We start from the raw sequence: 20454 nt of genomic DNA, 5'->3' as shown, positions 1-20454 counted from the left end.
TTAACAACTTTTTTTTTTTTTAAACAGAGTAACAAATTATAAAAGAATATTTATCTATGCCTACCTGAAAATATTATTATTCCTAGATAACAAGGCACACAGATCCTTCACACAGAATGTCAATAAGCCTTATGTTTTAACACAAATTTGGAGTTGGGAAAATCAAATCCAATTTGCCAAGACAGACAAGTAAATCAAGTATAATTTTACCAATCTCCTTGAGTCAGGCCTGGAAGCTTGCAATTGTTCAAATTCTTCTATTTTTGCTTGATCTACATCTTCTTTCAGCTCCCACGTACTGTCTTCATATGGCAACGAACACCACTTTACTAAATAGTAAATAACAGGCTGCAGAAGAAAATTCTGAATGTTACCAGCTTTTAATTTAGCATACAGACTGTTAATATGCCTTACTATTTGAGTGGCTAGCTTACATGACAGCTGGAAACAAAAGCACATTTCTGATACTTTTAAAAATGTTCGGTGCAGATTCTTGTTATCTACCTACTTATCCTTGGCTTCTCATACTCTGCCACTTGTTACAGAATTTTGGAGTACTTTTCAGTCCACTTACCACAAGTAAATCTTAAGTCTTAGGAAAGATAAATTACTACATTTGTGATGTTTGTGGAAATGGGGCCCGGAGGGAGTGGGGGAAGCAGAACTAACTACAGAGGTGCTACCCAGAACATCTCCTCCACTCTCCAAATCATGCTACCCAAGCCTAAAACAAAGAGCTTGAGAAAGTTCCTCGAACAGAGGTCTTCTCAACAAAATAGAAAGCTCTACAGGTCTGCTGGGTGAGATACATAAAAATTTAGGAAAAGTCTCAAAAGATGGAACCAAAGCAGATTATTTTATTTAGATTCAGTAAATAAGTATTTAAAAACCAAATAAAAAGTCATCTTTCAAGAAGTTGGAGAAAAGTCTTATGACAACACATTCTTTCTACAAGTATAATAATGACAAATCTGCAGCACACATTGAAAAGTAATTTTAACCCTCAACCCTGCTTTAGGAAGATCAATGCAGAAATCACTGCATAGAAGTCTGCTCATTTTGCTATCCAGAAGAACAGAGCAAGTATCATAGCTATTCCAGCAGCCTTAATCAACAACTTTATCAGTCTTTGTTCTCTGCTTGCCTCAGGCTCTTCCTGAATTTTGGCAATTTATTTGCTTGATTTGCTTTTCTGTTTTCTTATTTTCTAATCTCAAGCTTTTGTTATTTTCTAATCTCATGCTTTTGTTATTTTCTAATCTCATGCTTTTGTTCTGGAATAGCTTTCGAGAAGAGATACTTAAATTAAAAAAAGAGTTTTGATAAATACAGAGGTTCAGGTCCACTGGTGGCTATCAAAACACCTCTCGATCACTGGTTGCCTGAAGCCTAGAGACAGAGTTAGAAAGGAAGAGGCAACCACCACTGTCCTGTCTTCTTATGCTTTTTTCAGCAGTGACTCCTTGTCACTATCAGAGACAGGACAGTACATGGGATCAGCCTTCTGTCGGAACTCACAAGGAATTATCAAACCTCACATTTATATCAGTAACTACCTAAGATTTGTCTACTATGACCTATCAATACTAATAAAAGCCACTGAACTCTGATTTCTATTTCAAAATACATGGCTAACATAGGAAATGACAAAATTGTCATGTCTCATTAAAAATATTATTGAAGCTTAAAATCATTAATGTGTTGCTCTGAAATCTGCTAAAATTATGATTATCAAACACTACTTGGAGGTGTATCTTCTTGACTTGCTTTAAGATATATTTACCTCACCAGTGTCCTTATCTTCACAAAGAGATACTTCTAATACCCGGTCTACTTCAACATAGTCAGGATTAAAAGGTTCTTCTTCCATCTGCGATGCAAGATTAATAAAATCAATAGAGAGGCAAAAAAAGCTGGTATATGCTAAGACCTGGTCTCATTGTACACCAAATGAATTTGGCAGTTGGAAACTATTGAGGCTTTTGCACACACCTTGAAAACCACCCCCCCCTTTTTTTTTTTTGCAACTGAAGAGGGATCTGACATTAGAATAGAAAATGCAGTTATTCAGGGATGAAGTGCTGTCTTGTGAAAGTCACACAGTAGAGAAACTAGCCATACTAACATAATCTTTCCCTCCTCACCACTTTTAAGTGGTTACCCAAACAATCCCAGTTTCAAACCATGCAAGTCAGGTTAGTTCAGTGACTCTAGAATACCTGCTCTTAAAATTACTTTAAACAAACAACCCCCTGCTGCAACGAAAAACCCAACCGTGACGGCTAATTTTTACTTCTCAACATTCAGCTGCTCTATTTAAAAGCAAACTAATAATCACAAATTTACAAGGAAAAAAAACTTATTTAATTGTATATTTCATACTCACATCTGCAAAAAAGTGAGCTCTTTGTGCTTGCCTTAGTTTGAATCGTTTTATTTTCTGCTGGATTCTTTTATCCTTTAGAAGCTGTTGTTCTGTGGCCCACTCACAGTGGAGATAAGAGCTAAAATTATGGAGATTAACATTAACATATTAGTGAAAGCAAAATCTTACTACCTGTTTTTTATATGCAGTTAAAATAATGTATTTTATAAACCAGAATTTCACTCAAAAAAGAACATTTTATCATTTAAGACATAATTCACTGTAAAGAGCAAAGATATATTCCTCCAAACAATCATCTTACAGCATCTAGTTAAGGCAGCGTTTTTGGGCTAGGATCCATAGAACTCTATGGATTCATAAATTTCTTTCATGTGTCCCAAGAAGAGAAAGAAGCATACTTGAAGTGAGCTTAAATAAATTAAGTTTAAAAATTGACACCTCTATCAGAAAGTACCCAGAGATATAAAGGACTTAATATATTGGATGTAGCTTTCTCATGTACTTCATGTGAACATCTCTTCACGGGTACTGCTGAGCTATATATCTGAGCCCATTAAAGGATCAGTGAGGAGCATCAGAGCCCATGGCAAAAAGGAACATCATCAGATTGGGCTGGGACAGAAGCAAGAAGTAATGGAGTCAAAGGAAGGAGGAAGCATAAGCACCAGTACCTACACCATCTAACTGCAGTCCACGTGAGCCATTCTGAAGTTAGATTGGTTTGACAGAAGTACATTTAATTCTTCCTCACACCCCCTTTTTTAATATATTTTAATTACTTTTTAAGCTTTCTAAAGATATGCTAGAAATAAAGAGCTGTTGCTGGGTATTACTCATTCTGAGATGAAAAGACAGACTTTACCCTTTCAAAAACAAGAGCTAAATGATCTCCAGAAACATGTGAATCCAGAGTCTCAAAAAAATTACATTTATTAGCAAGAATCTAATGAAATTACATATGTAAAATTAAAAATGTGCTTGCATTTTTAACATCAAGAACTGAGTAGTGACAGGAAGACAGGTATGAAGTTTAAAATATGAAAATATGGAAAAAGTTCTTTTTCTTCTTAATTCTTTTTTTATTTCCTCCTTCTGATGTAAAATCATTTCTATTGCTAAAAGTTTTTTTTCTTTTTAAAACAGTAAGACCGACTCCTACATCAACCTCTCCTAAATGTGTGACACTGTAAATCTCATCCAGGTTCACAAAACAGCTCTGATTTCAATTCATGAAATTAAAATCAGACTCAGGCACGTAGCCCCTACTGAATTTAATAAATATATCTCTTCTAAATATTAGGTTCTTTTGGCAATAATGGCTGTCAGCTTATTGGTCAGTGCTGGTTTCACAATACTGATAATTTTAAATTTAATACTAACAACATAATGCGGATTCTTAGCAATTTTAAAATTAAATTTGTAAAGAAAAGTATCAAAGGATGACAAAATCTGGTTATAAATAATCTTCAAACAATACCAGACTTTAGTACATGAATATGGTACTTGTAATTTCAGTCAACACCTCCAATGAAACAACTTTTTAATACTTACTAGTTCTTGTATTTTACAAAAAACTCTTCTGTTTCTACTGTCATCCCAGCAGATATCTAAGAAAGGAAATTCAGGAGAAATGTAAAACAATAGATACAAAACCCCTTTTCAAATAAGCAACTTTATCCCATGACAATCACTTACTTCGTTCTTTATTACCCTGGAGGATAAGATTTTGTCTACAATTGCTGCATCTTCTTCACTTGGATTTTCCTATAAACGCAGGAAAACAATGACATGAATTGCAGTAAATGCCCTCTCTTCAAACTGATCAGGCTTAAAACCTTCAAACACAAATGGCTTGTTATGAGACCAACAATAAAGGCAAATTTGACCTCTACCAGTAGCATTCTCTTTAACAGTCTGGGAGTAAAATTTAAAATCCAGAGGAAACACATGCAGAAGTACAGTAAGTCTGGCACTTCCAAAAGAGCATCAGATGCAATGCTCACCTGCTAAACACACTTATAGTGCAAGCAATGGTGATTCTGATGCTTTCCAGATACAGACTCACTATGAATGCCCTGTTGAGTTGATCTGATGCAGTGGACACACCCAGAATTTCATTATACAGATATGGAGAAATAAGAACTCTGGCAGACAGGTTAAAAAGAATATTAATAAAACAAAACCAGCATGTGTCAAACTCAATTTAACAGGTTTACTCTGAACATAGGTAACAAACATGCTGTGGAATCGGGCAGACAAGGTCATGCCTGAGAATTCCAGCAGGGCTTAGGTGTGACACAGATACAGGATTACTTAGCCCTGCCTACACTGAAGCTGTGGTTCCAGAGATAAAGAGCCAGTCTTTAAAGGTTGCTTCCAATAAAAAGTCACCTTCCCTCTTGTCTGATTTGTTCCCAATCATACTATCTTTCTCCTTCCATTACCACTTTGGCACTCCTTCAGACGTCTCATGAACACTTTTTTTCCCTGTTTCTTTCCTGCCACTTCATTTACCTAGAAAGGCTCAACAGTTAAGTCTGAGTATCAGAAGTGGCAGAACTTAAACAGTGAACTGTAAACCTGAAGGGGTGGAAAAAAGGGACGACTATCTTTTTAAAAAATATTGCTAAGCAGAGATCTCCACAGGCTCAGTTAGTTTTATACTTCTGAAAGTCATGATAATATTACCACATATCTTTTTCATATGCCTACACAGCATAACACATTGAGATATACTATCCTTAGTCTTATCCTTAACTTCAGTTCAGTCAACGAATGTTTATAATGGAAAAGAAAAAACAGTAATAAGCTATTTCTTCCAGTTGTCAAGATCTTAGCAAGATGTCACATTAAATAAACTACGGCTTAGTAATAATAATGTATTCCTTCCAAGTTATGAGCTTTATTCGCTGAACTACTTGAGACAAATGGAAAGTTCCCACTACAGACCAAGCCAGTTTTTACCTACCACAAATAATTGTAAAGGCTGTTCAGCAGGTAAAGGGGCAGAATTCTTTTTGATTTTTACAGAAACTTTAGCTTCCTCTTCTGATTGTTTTCCTTCTCCTTCTTCAGCATATTTTTTCCTTTTAACTTGACGATTTGATCTTCTCTTCTGCGTGCAGGAGAATAAAAATAGAGATTTTACCAAAACCTTCCTCTAACATCAATTGAAAGTTTTGAGACACTCTAAGCAGTACTTTAGCTGTATCTAAAACCAAAGGCCAACATTTCAGAGAAAACATCAAGCATGTGAATCACAGCGGGACAGAAGCAGCCATATACTATTTTCTAGAAATTATTTTTTTTTTTCTGTTTCATATAAACATTTGATACTTTTAGAGTTCAAAAGCAAACATGGAACAGTATTTTCAGCCTATGGGAACAAAGCTGATATTTAACATCTCTCATCATCATCAGTATTTCAACAGCAATTTCATAATGCAGTATAACAGCAGTATGTTACTGTGTGATTCAAGAAACTGAGTGAAAGACACAAAATACGCTGAAGTGTCTCTACTAAACAACAGTGCTATACAAAAAATTATGATTTTCATTAGATCATATTGGTCAGATTGCTGATGAAGTCTGATTTGATGGCTAATAAAGTTGCTGCTTTGTTAATGTATTTGTTTTCCCCTTCACCTTAATCAAGCTTGTTTAACAGCAGTGTTTGTGTTGCTTTGCAGTTTATCTCTGTAATCTTCCACACTTGTTTCTGCAAGAGTCTGAGGACAAGTTCCATTTGGAGAAATAATGTTCAGTCTAAGAAAATAATTCCTTCTCACTAAGTTTCAAATACTTAATTATTAAGGAGATGGCATATCCTTTCCATCCCTCAGTACCAATATATGACACACTGCATTATTCAATTTGTAAAATTAATTTTTAAATCCATTGGATAAATAATGATAGCAGACTCAAAGTACACAGAAAAGCATATTTTTGTTTAGAAAAAGCCACTGCTGGTTGCAATACACTGTAGTAATCAGCTGGGAGAGGAACAAGTTATGAATAGAACAAAAAACTAAATCCTGTGGTCATACTGGCTTCTGCAGAGCAGATATTAAGTAACAGTAAGATTGCAGCACAGGAACTTTCTTCCTGTTAAATTCAGCCCTTGGTCTTGTTGGTATCTGGTGACCTAGCTATATTTTAACAACTACATTATTTTTAGTAGAGTAGTAACACTACATATACAATAAAAGTCAAAGAATGGGCATCACCCTTCCTCTGGAGAAGCTGGGACAGTTCGTATATGAAACTACTCAATCAGCTTTCCACAATAACGTAGCCAGATTAGCTATTCTTCAATAAAAAGTGAGTGTGTGCAGGTGGGGTTTTAGCACAAAAAGAAACTTCAGATTTAAACAAACACACTGAAGTGACATAAAATGTCACATTATAGTTAAATCAACAATAGTTTGCTGACAGAAGTGGAATTTTTTTTTTTAAATGCCAGCTAATAGAAGCAATGCAAAATGATGTATGAACTAGGAAAAGAAGGATTAAGAACCAGGTTCCAGTTTTACTCATTAAGTACATGTTGAATTTTTCAAACCCTAAGGAGGCATTAACTAGCATTTTCAAGCCTTCTCACTATGTCTTTTCTTGAAGTATGAAGTGATTAACAGAACATCAACATACATATGCTGTCCAACATATTAATATATAACCTGAGTTGTTTGAAAAAAAACTTATTTTCCTGAGCTGAGAAGCATGGTCATAAACAAATGCTCTAAGGCACAAAATAAAGTAGTACCACACATTTTTCCAAGAAATAAATCGATGTATTTAAGGAAGACACTTACTGTGAAACTAAGCATACAAAATGAATTGGGGGGGGGGGGGGGGGGGGGGGGGAGAAAAAAAAAAAAGACCTAAACTTTTCCCCCAGAGCTTAGAAATAGACAGTTATTTGCAATAGTAAAAGAAAATTATGAAAATGTTGGAAACTAAAGAAAGAATGAATTAATGAAGTAAACCAACTTAAGTCTTTCCTGTTACGCTTCTCCCAAACTCCTCTGAAGACAGACGGGGCAGTGCTGTGAAATTCAGCAGTGTAATTATTTTCTATCCCATACCACCCCTTATTATCTTGACCCTCTCTGTTCCCTTCACATCATGCAATTTGATGATACTCCCTGTCTATCCACACCAGAATTGAAGATGACCCTTGTTGTACTAGGAATCAAAAATCCAAAAATCAAAAGCGATGAGAAAAAAGAAATTATCTTCAGTCTTTTTTATTGTATTTGTTGGCCTACAAATTTATACCTATCTGATTACAGAACACTGTTAATAAGTTAAAGTGCTTCGGAACCACCAAACCTGCTTTCACCTCCTTCAATGTACTAAACGGACTTTCTATACCAAGACAAATTCCCTGAGAATTAAATAATTTCATATTCCCTTCCAGGTAACCTTTACCTAAGACAAGTTATCTCTTAAGTTAATTAAAAAAAAAAAAAAAAAAAAAATCATCATTCTGGGAATGGCTTCTGATCCTTTTTTGTCCCCCAGCATTATCATCTGTGAAATACTAAAGGTCAGCTCAGTATCTCATAATTGTTTTCTGACATTGTCATCAAATAATGCAATTAATTTTTACTCAACACCACCTTTGAATATTGATTTCATCTCTGTGGGTGAAATTGCCACGGGATAAAAACCTGTGCATTTCCAGCATATAACCTTACTTTTAATGGAGTTTACCCTAAAGCAAGGAAGTTAAGAATTCTGTTACTAACATAGGCATAAATAGGATATAATCTCTTACAAGCAGTTCATACTTCTTTGTGCCTAAGTTTCGTAAACAAGTAGCTATGCTACTATTACACCAGGGCAATCTATGAAAAAATTGCAGAAAGAAGGGAGATATTCCTAGAGGGAATGACTCCACAACTTCAACTCTTGATCTGGCACTTCCTTCAGAAGTATTCCACAAGCAACTAGAGCCTATCAGCATATTGGCAAGTGCTCCCTTCAGATCCAACACTAAAAGAAACCAATCCTTCAGTTTCTACAGAAGCAGAGCTCAGAAAAGACAGTAAAGTTTGAAACAAGCCTTTTAAATGTTCTCAAAAAGCCAGTTTCACTGATAAATGTCCCTCCTATTAGGCAATCTGCATTCTCCCGACAAAGTCAGACAAAGTAAGGATCAGGTCTAACTGCCAGCTCAATGGATGAGCACTTACAGTCTCAAATCTATGGACTTCTGTACTGAAATGAAACAGATACAAGGGCATTGATGTCCCATTACAGAAAGGGGACTCTAACCTGTAGGATTTTCCAACTTTCAACTGTGAAAAGTAGCTGATAGTGTAAGGTTCTACCTATGAAAGTGAAAGAGCAACTGTCACTGTGTCCAAAAACTTTTTGGAGAAAGGGGAAAAAATACCTGTAGAAATAACAACATATACAAATTTTAAAGGGAAAAATTCTGACTACTTACCTGTGAGTCTTCATCTTTCAGTGGCCGCTGTGGAGTCTGCTTAGCATCAGACAATTCATCTGAAGATTCATTTTTTCTTTTCTGCTTCTTACCCAGTGTGATGATTAGCTTTCTGTTAAAAAAAAACCCCAACATCTAAGTGAATGCCATATACTAGTCTACTTAACTTCAAGACTAAAAATAACACCACATCCACTAGCAATTCCCATATTCTTTTTAATATAAAACTCAGGAAGCACCACTGTCTGAAAAATGAAAAATATGTCTCAAAACAAAAAGCTACAACTTTACAGTAGACAGTATTTTGTACTACTGTTACTGAGTTTCTCTACAGGCAAGCAGTTACCTTACTATCACAAACTCCTCTGTATCATACATATTTTAAATCTATGAGTAAGAGACATGCAAAATCCAACAGTTTAACTGACAGTGGTAAACTATACAAGTCAGCATAAATGCCATCTGAAGATGACAACAGTAAATGATTTACCATAAACAATTTTTCATTGCAAAATATATATTCTCTTATTTTTACTCAAAAAAATTAGCTATGGACAACAACCTAAATCATTCAAAGCTGTCTGACATGCAAAACTTGTATGCTTAAATAAGTCATTCAATGGTAAAAAAGAGGGAATTGCATGAATCCTTTTTGCCCTTAAAAAAAAAAAAGTAAAAAAAAAAGAAGCTGTATTCAAAACCCAGTAGTTTTATCCATAAGGAATCTTAGAACCTCTCAGAATATGTTAAGAACCAACGTTGTGCTGAATATGGTAGTTAAACTCTAATGAAAAAGCACCAATTACTTCTTTGTTCAGATTTAAAGGTTACACTGTAAATTTTGATACCAATTCATCTGATTTGTTTTTAACTAAAAAGTGTCAAAATATTTATTTTTTCATATTTGAAATGTGCCAAATACTCCTCTTAAAATATGCTTTCAGTGGCATAATTGCAGAGCGATGACAAACTACCCAATAAAATCACAGATAAAGAGCTGTCCTAAAATATATATTTTATATCGTATCTAATAATCAGATCTGCGTAACAGAAAATGAAGTAACTTTTCCAGCATACAAGCCTCTTCTGCCATTTTATGGAACAAATGAAAGCCAAGACTTTAGTCTTTATACAGACGAAACAAGTTATTTTACACCAAAGTGGCATCAAATATATTGGCCACCTGAAAAACCACTGATGTGAAAGTAGTGGTTCAAACACTTGTATCTCATTTGCTTCTCTCTGCAAGTGTACAAATAAGAGAACTATCACGTATTTACTACATCCAAACTAACAGTCCACAGAGAAAATTAAAATCTTAAATTACCAAAACATTATGAATAGTTGAAGCAACATGACCTACAAAAGATTACAGGCATATTTTAAGAAGCAATGAACATTTTAATTGGTTTTCAATATTTAACCACTAGGTATGTTCAGTGGAAAGGTTAAAAAAAAAAAAAAAAGGCATTTTCCACTCCCATATTTTTTACTTCTAGTATGAACTAAATGGCACTGGTGAATGAATGCTGAAATTAAGCTGCAGTAAGCATAATCACATATCTGCTTGTTCACAGAGCTGCTTGTTCAACAGTAAATTCTGGTCCTCAAGTCCTTGCTTTTCATTAGGTGTTCTCAGTTTAATTATTACTTAGAAAACATGTTTCATAATTGCAGGAAATAATTTCAACAACTAACACACTGATTTTCCTACTGTCTTCAAGAGTAGTTTGGGGGTTTCTTTCCCCTCACTTTTCCATCTTTGATTAGGATTCTTTTTCTGTTGTTCTTTTTTAAGACTGTTGGATTCTCAGGTATTTGTCCAGTACAACTCTTTCTGGTGACGGACTTGGATAAACCACTTTTTCCATTTTTATCTCACTTTCAAAGAATTTATGTGCTACATTAGCACTTGTCAGCTAATATGTCAAGTTACCTAATATATTCCAATGTGATGCAGACAAGGGACACTCTGATTGAACTTCTGAGCTTGTTCTTAAGCATCCACAATTTCATTTAAATTTAACATGGGTTTAAAAGGAAATCTGATAAACTTATGAGTGAGAATTTCTTGGAAGACCAATAAATTAATGAAACAGTACCTATCCCATGAAGTTCCTGGTTTGCATCTTTGGAGTTTGGGAAAACATTAGGAAGTATCATGTATGTTTTCCCTGCTCTTAAATTCTTCCCATTGCATCTGCTTCTGGTCATTGCTGGAGAGGATACTAGGCTAGATGAAACTCTGGTCTCAACTGGGTAGGCACTGTTCTAAACTTTGACCATACGTCATTAAGTGCAACAAGCTGTGCTGATCTGTACCTGTCCCTTGTTTTATCTTTTCATTGAAATAACTGGACATAGTGCATATTCAGTCCAGTGAACTCACATGATGTAATTTGTAAATTACTATTTTTTTGACCAATAAATAAGATCCAAAGTCTTCTCTTTGATTTGGAGCAAAAGCATTAAAGGTCTGATGCATATACGGCACGTAGAAATGACTGTGAATGTAAAAAACATTTTGATTTTTCAATGAACAACAAGACTACTAGCAACAAAGAAAAATGATAACTAAATGTTCTTTCATCAAATAAGTGTTGACAGGTAAGTCAAGCTGGAAGGGGTCTCTGGAGCACATATGGTCCCTACTCAAAGCCAACTTCAGAGCTCTTTTATGTTGCTCAGTCCAGTCCAGTTCAGTTCTGCTTATCTCCAAGGCTGACATCTCTCTGGGCAACCTATTCCAAATTTTCATCCTCTTTTGTGAAAGGGTAGATTAAAATGCTGCATAAATGCATGTTGCTACGTTAAGCATTTGTATGCATGCAAACATATAGTTCATCCTCATTTCATGCACTACTGCCTCATATTTTAGGCTCAGGTTCCTTTTGGATTCAAGAAGCACGATACTAAGGCCATGACTATTTTACTATGGGTTGTAGTGGTATCCATTGAATAGCAGAGAATTTTAAGGACCTTCTGGTTTAGAACATGGCTTGTTTTGTGATTAGACTGCTCTAGCTACATCTTTCCTTCCACAGTTTCCTCTCCTCTGTAGTTGTAATCCCCCCTCGTGTTCACCTCTTGCTCTGCCTCTGCAGTCTCACACAATGTTGTGTTTCTCCTTCAGCTTTTGTGTCTTATCTTGACCTTGTACTCCCTACCCCCAGCACTTTTCTTCACAAGCATCTCCCTGGAATTTTCTCAACATCTTCTCTCCATGTTGCAGATCAGAATGTTTCCTCCTCTATACGGATATGGTGCCAATGCAAGGAATAAATGCACAGTTTCACTGCTTTCTGATCCAGGGCCCAGAAGCACAATGCTCCTTGCTATCAAATGTTGCTGAACGACAGTATGGTGCTAAGTCACGCATTTCTATTCGTAAAAATGCAATCTGCTCCTATTTTGGCCAAAAACTTCTAAAAAATCTGCTATGTGAAAACAATGATTTTCCGAAGCTTGTAAACTGGATCAATTCTGTGAAAATTTTTCATTGAGAGAGCAAATTCTCTTGCCAGTTTATAAAATTTCTGCATGAAAGCATAAAGATCCTTGGCTAAAATCCCTTTTCCTACCCAGATACAAACTGTTCTGAACAGAAACTATCTATTCCATTTCTCTGAAAATGAAACAGCACACTGTAGACACAGAATAAATAATATCACCAGACTCCATTCCAATTTCATTTTCCCTTGCCTTTTTAAATTTGAAGTGTATCTTATTACATAACATCTAGAAATACTTTAAGACATGTATTTCCTTCTTAACTACAAACTAAATATGTTGAGAAACTTAAACCAGTGGAAAAGTTTAAATAAAAAGAAGCCATCTCATGAGCCATTATTACTTCTGATCCTTAGCACAAGACTCCTAACATGGTTTAGATCCACAAAACTAAAAGACAAAGTATCAGCAGGACCACCAGGAATCACTATCTGAGGAGCGTTGCACCTTTATTCTTATAAATTAAGAACCAGTAAGAATCTGCTCCATTCCTCTTCTGTTTGATAGCAGAGAATGTGATGGAAGAGTTGTCAGCACTTCAAACAGCTTTAAAATTATAAAGGACAGTTTTCAAAGCCTTCCAAATAGTGAACATGAGAAAGTATTAAAGAGGAAAGAAAACAGCAAATATGTATTATGAATGTAAGAAATAGTAAGTATTGCTGGCCTTCAATACATGCCTTTATCATCACTTTACTTAAATTTTCCCAAAACAGAGAAGCACTGAGTAACTAATAATTAGTGTCCAAAGCCACCCCCCGTAACATTTTGATTTGTAGTCAAAGTACTTTGTTACTAGCAATAAAACTCCTATGTTATCAACAGTATTAGTATTTATCAATACAAACTTAGCTAAAAATCTTATCTATTAGCAAAATACAAAGCAGATATTTCCTTGACAAGATGTGTATCCTCTTAGAATGAGGGTTAAATTGGTGATATAAAAAGTTGCTCTTACCCTTTTAGCATATGTTTAATATATAATACTAACACACTAATATTAGCTATTGTCTCCCTCTCCAGTTACATTTCAAATTAATAACTTTTGGATTGTGCACAGATTTTTAAGAGACTCCTATAGCATTGGAACCAACAGCTATTTCAAGCTCGTACAACATTGGAATAATAATGCAAGAGAACAAACGAATGTTTAGTTATTTATTTCATAAGACCACACTATTTTGCATTCATGTATTTTGCATTCAAAACTTACGATTATGTCACTTAGACCCAACTTATGCATCAAAATTAGAATCTGGGAGCAGAGAAAACTTCACCAAGGAGCCACAGCTCAGTGCATCCCAGAACAATGATCAAATTTGGAATTTGTGTGCCATTTCTAATCATGACAGAAGTAGTTTATGATCTAACAGATAGAATGGAACAAAAAGATTCAGTGAGCATCTCTTCCCTTTGAGAATAGATCTATTAGCTAACATTTGCCTGACTTACACAAAACACAAAAGACAACTCACAATGTCTGCCTTCTAGGAAATTCACTTCAGGTTCTATGCATTTAAACTTAAATGATAGAGGATCAGTGTAACAAGTGAATGGCTTCCTCTCCAACCCCCTCCCCATGTCTCCTGTCGCTGAGTTAACAAAGGTTTCAAACCATCTTAACAGTATCATATCAACAAGCACTCATATAAAGATTTTCTGTCAGGGTCTTGAGTCCTAAAAATGCTCTGTCTTGTACACAGTAGATGTGAAACCTACTTCAAGGCAACAAGGACATTTACTCATTTGAGTCGTGAACAGGATCACATAGGACTTGTTGGATTCATTATGACATAATTTAAGGGTGAATAAAAAAAAAATAATCCACCATTGTTGTTTTAGTATATGAAACAATACAGCCATTTCTGATAACAGGAAACAGTTCTGAACTTAAGCACTACCACCATGAATAGAACTTCAGTAAATAGAATTCTTTGGATTCGGGGATTTATTTATTTAAACTATACAGTCTTAAAAAAAAAAAAATTCCTAAATGTAGTCTACTGATACTGTCCTTTACACCACCAATGCAGAGCTGCTGCTTTTCATCAGGGTCATAATATTTAATTTTATGTTTGAGTAGGTGGGAATACACTGAGAGCTATAAAACCTGAATGTCAATCTAATTTTTTGAACAACAGAATGTTCACAAATTCATAATTGCTCTATCCTTCATATGAAGTGGTAAGTAGTAGACTTTTTAGTTTAAATATGCATCGCTTTAAATGGAAGAAGTAGAATTGTAATGAGTTAGAAAAAGCTTATAAGTGGAAACAAGTTCTATGCAAAAATACTAAGGGTTTAAATACGATTCCTGAACATCAATGCACCTTGGTAAATAGACAGGATATGAAAAGGGGTTCTACAGTCCTCAGAAAAATTGTAAAGTAAGTTAATTTTAAAGAATTAACTTGATCAATAATCAATGCATAAAGCAAACTGGTTACTTAATTTAGTAACACTAAATATATTATACATGCATTCTTCTACTTCCAATAATTTCTTACAATGTTCTTGGTAATAGAAGAATTCAGTCATTTATCTTCACCAATGCCTATGGCATAGAAACTTTACTAATTACTGAATCCAGTTCTAAACATTTGACTGAAATTAACAGGCATTATTTCTTTGACTTCAACAGGTCAGAGGATCAAAAACCTTAATCCCCACCTTTAGAAAGGAACTGCAGCCTACTTAGAAAGTAACTGCTAATAATTTATAACTAGCAATGATAAATTGGACAGAATCATGCTATATTTTTTTTTCTGTACATGTAAATCTCAGAGGAATCACTAAGGAAAATGTAAACAGTTAACATGAAGCCCCCAAACACATACCAATTATGTTTAACTAGCAAGGAAGAAAAAAAAAAAAAAAAAAGACTGCTTAAAAATCATCCTGTCCCCTAAATCTCCTAAATTAAGACCCAGTAGTTAAAACTCATCTTGATCCTAGATGAGGGCTAGTCATTTCAGTAAAAGCTGTATTGTGTTATATTCAAAAGCATGCCTGTTTGGTTGGGTTTTTTTTGTTTTTTTTGGGGTTTTTTTGGTTTTTTTGTTTGTTTTTGGTTTTGGTTTTTTTTTTTTTTTAACTGATGGCTACCAGGCAATTTTATCAAGGTCTGCTCTACAACTTGTGTTCCAGCTCCAGCTCTACCAGATCAGCAACACAGAGTACATAATTTTCACAGATGGACAATTATGTAACTCTGCAAATCCTCCTCAAGAGCAGTACAGGACATGCTACACAGGATATACTACACAGACAGGACCCCTGTAAGATTCCAGCAAACTTTATGATCACAACCTAAATAAGAGCTTGCTGTTTGAGTGATGGACTATAGAAGGTACAATTGCACTTATATTGGATAGGCTATGTTTGATGCTAGCAGAGATGTGGAAAATAAAATTAAAACCATTCTCCAAACGCTTCTCAAAAAATAAAAAAATCAATATATTTGTTAGTAGTTTTTGCTCTTTCACCTCTATACTAGCCTGCAAATCAAACAGCAGTCACCTGAAACATGCATCTGACTTTGGATCTTCTCCAACACATATAACTCCACACCACCTCCAGGATTGGTCTGGCTCTCAAACTCCAAACTGAATCAACATATTTAACAGTTACTGCAATTTAAATATGTCTGCTATAGAAAACACTGAGTGGAAAGAAAGATACTCATCTGGGATGGACATATAGTCAAACTCCTTCTAAAAAGGAAAGACAGATGCACCCAAACAAATTCTCCGCTACTGTTAAGAATATATACTTAGCTTATTCTTTTTTACTGTGGACCTTTATTGGCTGTGAGGTTTCACTCATGATTTCATTGCTTGTAGCAGAATTACAGTTGATAATACTTTGTAACAGTTGGAAATTGTTTATCTTTTTAATCATGAGGGGACTTTTTACCATCTTTGGGTTTTCTTTCCTGCTTAAATGCAAGCAAACTATTTTTTTTTCTCCTTATTGAGTAAAAAAGAAAACAAAATAGTAACTTTTCTTTTTCTTCCAATTTTAAATGGATCTCAAAAATCCTTACTTCCAAGAGAAAACCAGAAGTTTTGATAGAATTGAGGTCCTCCCTTCCCCTTCTTGCCCAATAAATCACCTGTCTTCTAAAGGTATTATTTTTAGCATGGTAAAATTTTCTCCCAAGATTCAGTCAGAGTTTGTTTTATTTTAAGATAAATGAGAAAACTAATGTAGCAACTGACACATTTAAAACCCCAATCCTACTTTGACGTAAGAATGATTTCCAGGATGTGCTTAGATTTGTTAAAAAATATTTTCTTAAGAATGTAAGATAGGAAGAAACCTTTAGAAGAGTTGTTTAGCCTTCTAAAACCCTTATTAGTTATTGGATCTAATTTTGTTCTTCTCTGAATAAAACAAATTCTATTAATCACACAATTTTTTAACCACATTTGAAAAAGACTAGTATAGCCATTCTACAGTAAATATTCTTCTTATATAAGATCAATAGCTACATTTGCATAGGAAACAGAGTCTGGTAAGATTATTTTGTAAAAAAATCTTGCAGTTACTGCTCTTCAAAACCACTGTAGTATATTCTTTGCTAAACAGTTAATATTTTATGTATTTATATAAATAATATGAAGTAGTGGTAACACAATGTAACACATGAGGCTGGATAAAAAAAAAATGAAGTATGTGGATGCCTCAAAGCATTCGATTTACTGCTGTCCACCAAAATACATAGAAATTCTGTAAAATGTGTAATACGTGGCTCTAGAAGACTCTCTTCACTACTCTTTAACAGGATGTGACTGCTAAATCTTTTGGTATGTGTCTCACATAGTTAAAGCAATACCAGGCAGCATCATTAAGTTTGAACAGAGTGCTACTGGGGCCTTAGCTGATTGAACTAGTAAATAAAGGGGAAGTAAACCTTCACAGCTCAATGCAAAATTATGAAAAGTTGACCATACTTAATTAAATGGGAGTCTCTCTACCAGCTTCAGTGTACATTGGGTCAAGCACAAATATCATGGTTAAAACCATAGTCTGAGAAATGTCCGTTTCTCAATTGATGATGTCTCATGAAACCTTTAAAACTGATCCTAACTTATGTGCACAGCTAAGCGTTTCATGAAGACAGAAATCTGAATGCAGAGGTATAAATCAAAGGTAACAGTTTATTTCACTTTTCTGATTAAAAACAGTAATAATATTATGGGAACTATGTAGTATATCATAAGGATGATATTTTGGCAGGTTTTGTAATTATCCGAAAGAACGAATAAAAAGCACACTAAAGGGAATTCACATAAAGCTTCAGGAAACTGACACTAGTTAAACAAGTGTGTAAGTTTTCTCATTAGACAGACACAAAAAATGTCTGCTATAGAACATAAGTAAATTCAGAAACATGAAAGTGAAATCAGCTTTGGAAGTACACATCCAAAATCCCACTATAAACAAGATGGAGAAAAGAAGAAAAGGAAGCACTGTACAGTGCACTAAGGAATATTATGAGCAGTATTCACATGCCAACCCATAACCAGAAGAGAAAGAAATTAAGACCATGAAAGTTCATGTTAAGAATCAAGTTGAGTTTAGAGCAGTAACCTTTATACTATAGGATAACTTCTCAAGGAAGAGGCTTACTCTGAACATGTAAGAAAAGCACTGATCTCTAGGGGAAAAAAAAAAAAAAAAAAAAAAAGAAAACGCAAACAAACGGGCTGATTAAAAGAATATTCACTTCTGCTCCATATAAATGAGAATATACATATGTATATGAGACATTTTAATTTGGAGAGATATGCCAGTTAATATTTCTGTTACCGCAAAAAGAGCATGGATTTAAAAAATAAGTCAGACTGTAGCTAAGATTTCCATTTCAAGTCCCGACTGACATACTTACCATTGGAAATTACACACTTTCCTTTAAAAATATACAGAACTAGGTTAGCTCTAGAGTCAGAAGACGTGCCACCTACTGAATCCCCTCGAGAGTTCTAACATCTAATGTCTTTTGAAAACTCCTTACCCCAAGGTATCCACCCAGCTTGACCCAGCTGAGTCTGCAAAATTTTTAAAAGAGCAGATTAAATTGGTATGACTGAAGACTACAAAGTGCTTAGAATACAAATTTTCCAAATATGCACTTCACTTTTGATACATACGGTATCTGTAAGAATATTCACTTGCTAACAAGTTCATTAAGCTTCCGGTTTCTCTCTATACAGTTTATCGTGCGCACTGTATTAAAGATACATGCCAAAATTGATAAAGACAGCATTTATAGTATCAGATAAACTTAATCTGGAGTCAGAACTGATTACAACACTAGATATTTTGGTCTTGTCTATGCTTCAAAGTCAATATAGAATATTTTAGGATATGAACTTAAAATAATTCCTTTCAAAAGGACAGTCCTAAAATGATTTTATCTAAAGAGAAAACAGCGCATTCTTTTTCCTGAATGAGAGACTCCACACATGGACTTAATCAGGAAGAATTTTGTGTAGGCAATGGAGGAAAACATTTTATTATCAGTAAGCAGTATTCATTTTAATCAAGGATTTACAGTCCGAAGAGAAGTAAGATGGCATTTTAATCTACTTACCCAATTTTTGCTTTCTCTTTAATTTTGGATGAAGAACCAGTTTTCGGTTTTTTGCTCTCCTTGTCCTTTGGTTTGGATTTAACTTTTCTACCTTTCTTTTCCTCTTTTCCTTCAGCTGAAACACTGGGGAAGTTTTCAGGACTCATTACGCGTGGAATGTTTCTCTCTCCTCTCTCTTTTGCTTTTGCAATCGCTTCAGATATTATGCGATTTGCCTTCTCTTGTTTACTTTCTGAGTCTGCTTTTTTCTTCTGCTTCTTCTCAGACATTGCCCTCACCTGGGTATTCTGCAACTTAGTATGTGATCCTGAACCATCAGTCTTCTTCGAGGAAGGAGGCTGTAGCAAGAAACAAAAAGTAAATAAAATCACCTTATTTTAAGAATATAAACATTTCGGGAAAGAAGAAGTGCAAATGTTTTTATCTGGATATGCATTTAAAAAACCATTAAACTGTCAGGGGCTCATACAGACAAAAAAAAAAAAAAGAAGGAATTCTGTTTATACCACAGAATGGCGTGGGTTTCAGAACAACTACATCAATTGTGGGTTTTAAACTACCAATCCACATACTGCAAATCAGTAAAAAAAGTCTTGCTAAAATTCTCTCAGCCTTCTTTCCACCTCTGTAGTCAGAGACACCAATCCTTAACCTTCCCAGCATTTCCATACATTTGACACACACCTCCAACGACCGTTGTTCTCATAAAATCTGAAAAAGCACAGAACTCCCGAAAGTAACAGCATCAGTATTTTGCCTTTGGTAAGATACCAGGACCACAGTTGCCTTAAAGCAGACGAAAGATCTACAAGGCTAAGTCCGTGCTAAACAGAACAGATGCTCGAACAAAATCAAGATTAAAAAACAAACAAAGGATAAACCCAAGTCTAAAATTAAACAGCTCTATATTCATAAAAAGATCAGACAACAGTATTTATCGAGATTAACAGAAGGTCAGTGCCTGAGTTAGAAAACGTAACTTGATTTTCAGGTTTTTAATCACCATTTCATCGACGCAGAACTGTTTACGTTACGAATGCAATATTCCGGTTATCAGCCTCTCCTTAAACAGGCTAGAAGACATGTTGTTGCTTTCCTCCCCTCCCCCCTTCCCCTTTGAGGAATGGAAAGAATTTCCTATTCAAACAGACAAAAAACCCAGCAGATAACAGTTATGTTACGTTCTCACCCGTAAATGCGCCTCTGCCTACAGCATGAAGAAAAGCCACCAGGAATTTCCGAACACATTTTCTGGCCAAATCCAGTGCACTTCACTGGCTACGTTTTCAATACGTGCCTCAGCCAAGGCTGAACAGCAGCGCTGCAGCACCGGGAAGGAGGCAGGGTTCGGGATCGCTCTCTAAAATGCCACCTTAAGGCCTACAGGCTATAACAAATAACCAAGACCCGAGAAAACAGCAACAAGCTCAAGATGGCGATGCAGCACGGCTCCCGCAGCAGCAGCCAGTAATAAGGAAGGTTATTCAATCCCATTAGCCTTTTAGC

The 20454-nt window shown here is 35.1% G+C and overlaps 1 protein-coding gene across 11 annotated transcripts in view; it reads right to left on the bottom strand.

The window, feature by feature from the left end:
- Positions 1–20454, bottom strand: part of CHD9 (chromodomain helicase DNA binding protein 9) — a 100936-nt gene that overhangs the window by 37950 nt on the left and 42532 nt on the right. For 10 of the 11 annotated variants that reach the window (XR_005933282.1, XM_030024124.2, XM_030024123.2 and 7 more), the window contains 8 exons: positions 18949–19286; positions 8841–8952; positions 5355–5501; positions 4082–4150; positions 3938–3993; positions 2387–2504; positions 1784–1870; positions 211–348 (listed from right to left, as the gene is read on the bottom strand). Coding sequence is in view for 10 of the 11 variants with exons in the window: in XM_030024124.2 (XP_029879984.1) it covers positions 211–348; positions 1784–1870; positions 2387–2504; positions 3938–3993; positions 4082–4150; positions 5355–5501; positions 8841–8952; positions 18949–19286 (1065 nt within the window). In the remaining variant the exon portion in view is untranslated. Of the gene's footprint in view, positions 1–210; positions 349–1783; positions 1871–2386; positions 2505–3937; positions 3994–4081; positions 4151–5354; positions 5502–8840; positions 8953–18948; positions 19287–20137; positions 20369–20454 lie in introns of those variants that run through there. The other variant, XM_030024127.2, reaches the window with a different exon arrangement.

The sequence above is a fragment of the Aquila chrysaetos genome, chromosome 9 (genome assembly GCF_900496995.4).
Source record: "Aquila chrysaetos chrysaetos chromosome 9, bAquChr1.4, whole genome shotgun sequence".
NCBI lineage: Eukaryota > Metazoa > Chordata > Aves > Accipitriformes > Accipitridae > Aquila > Aquila chrysaetos.
The sequence above is the reverse complement of the archived record's forward strand: the minus strand, read 5'-3'. Positions and strand labels throughout refer to the sequence as shown.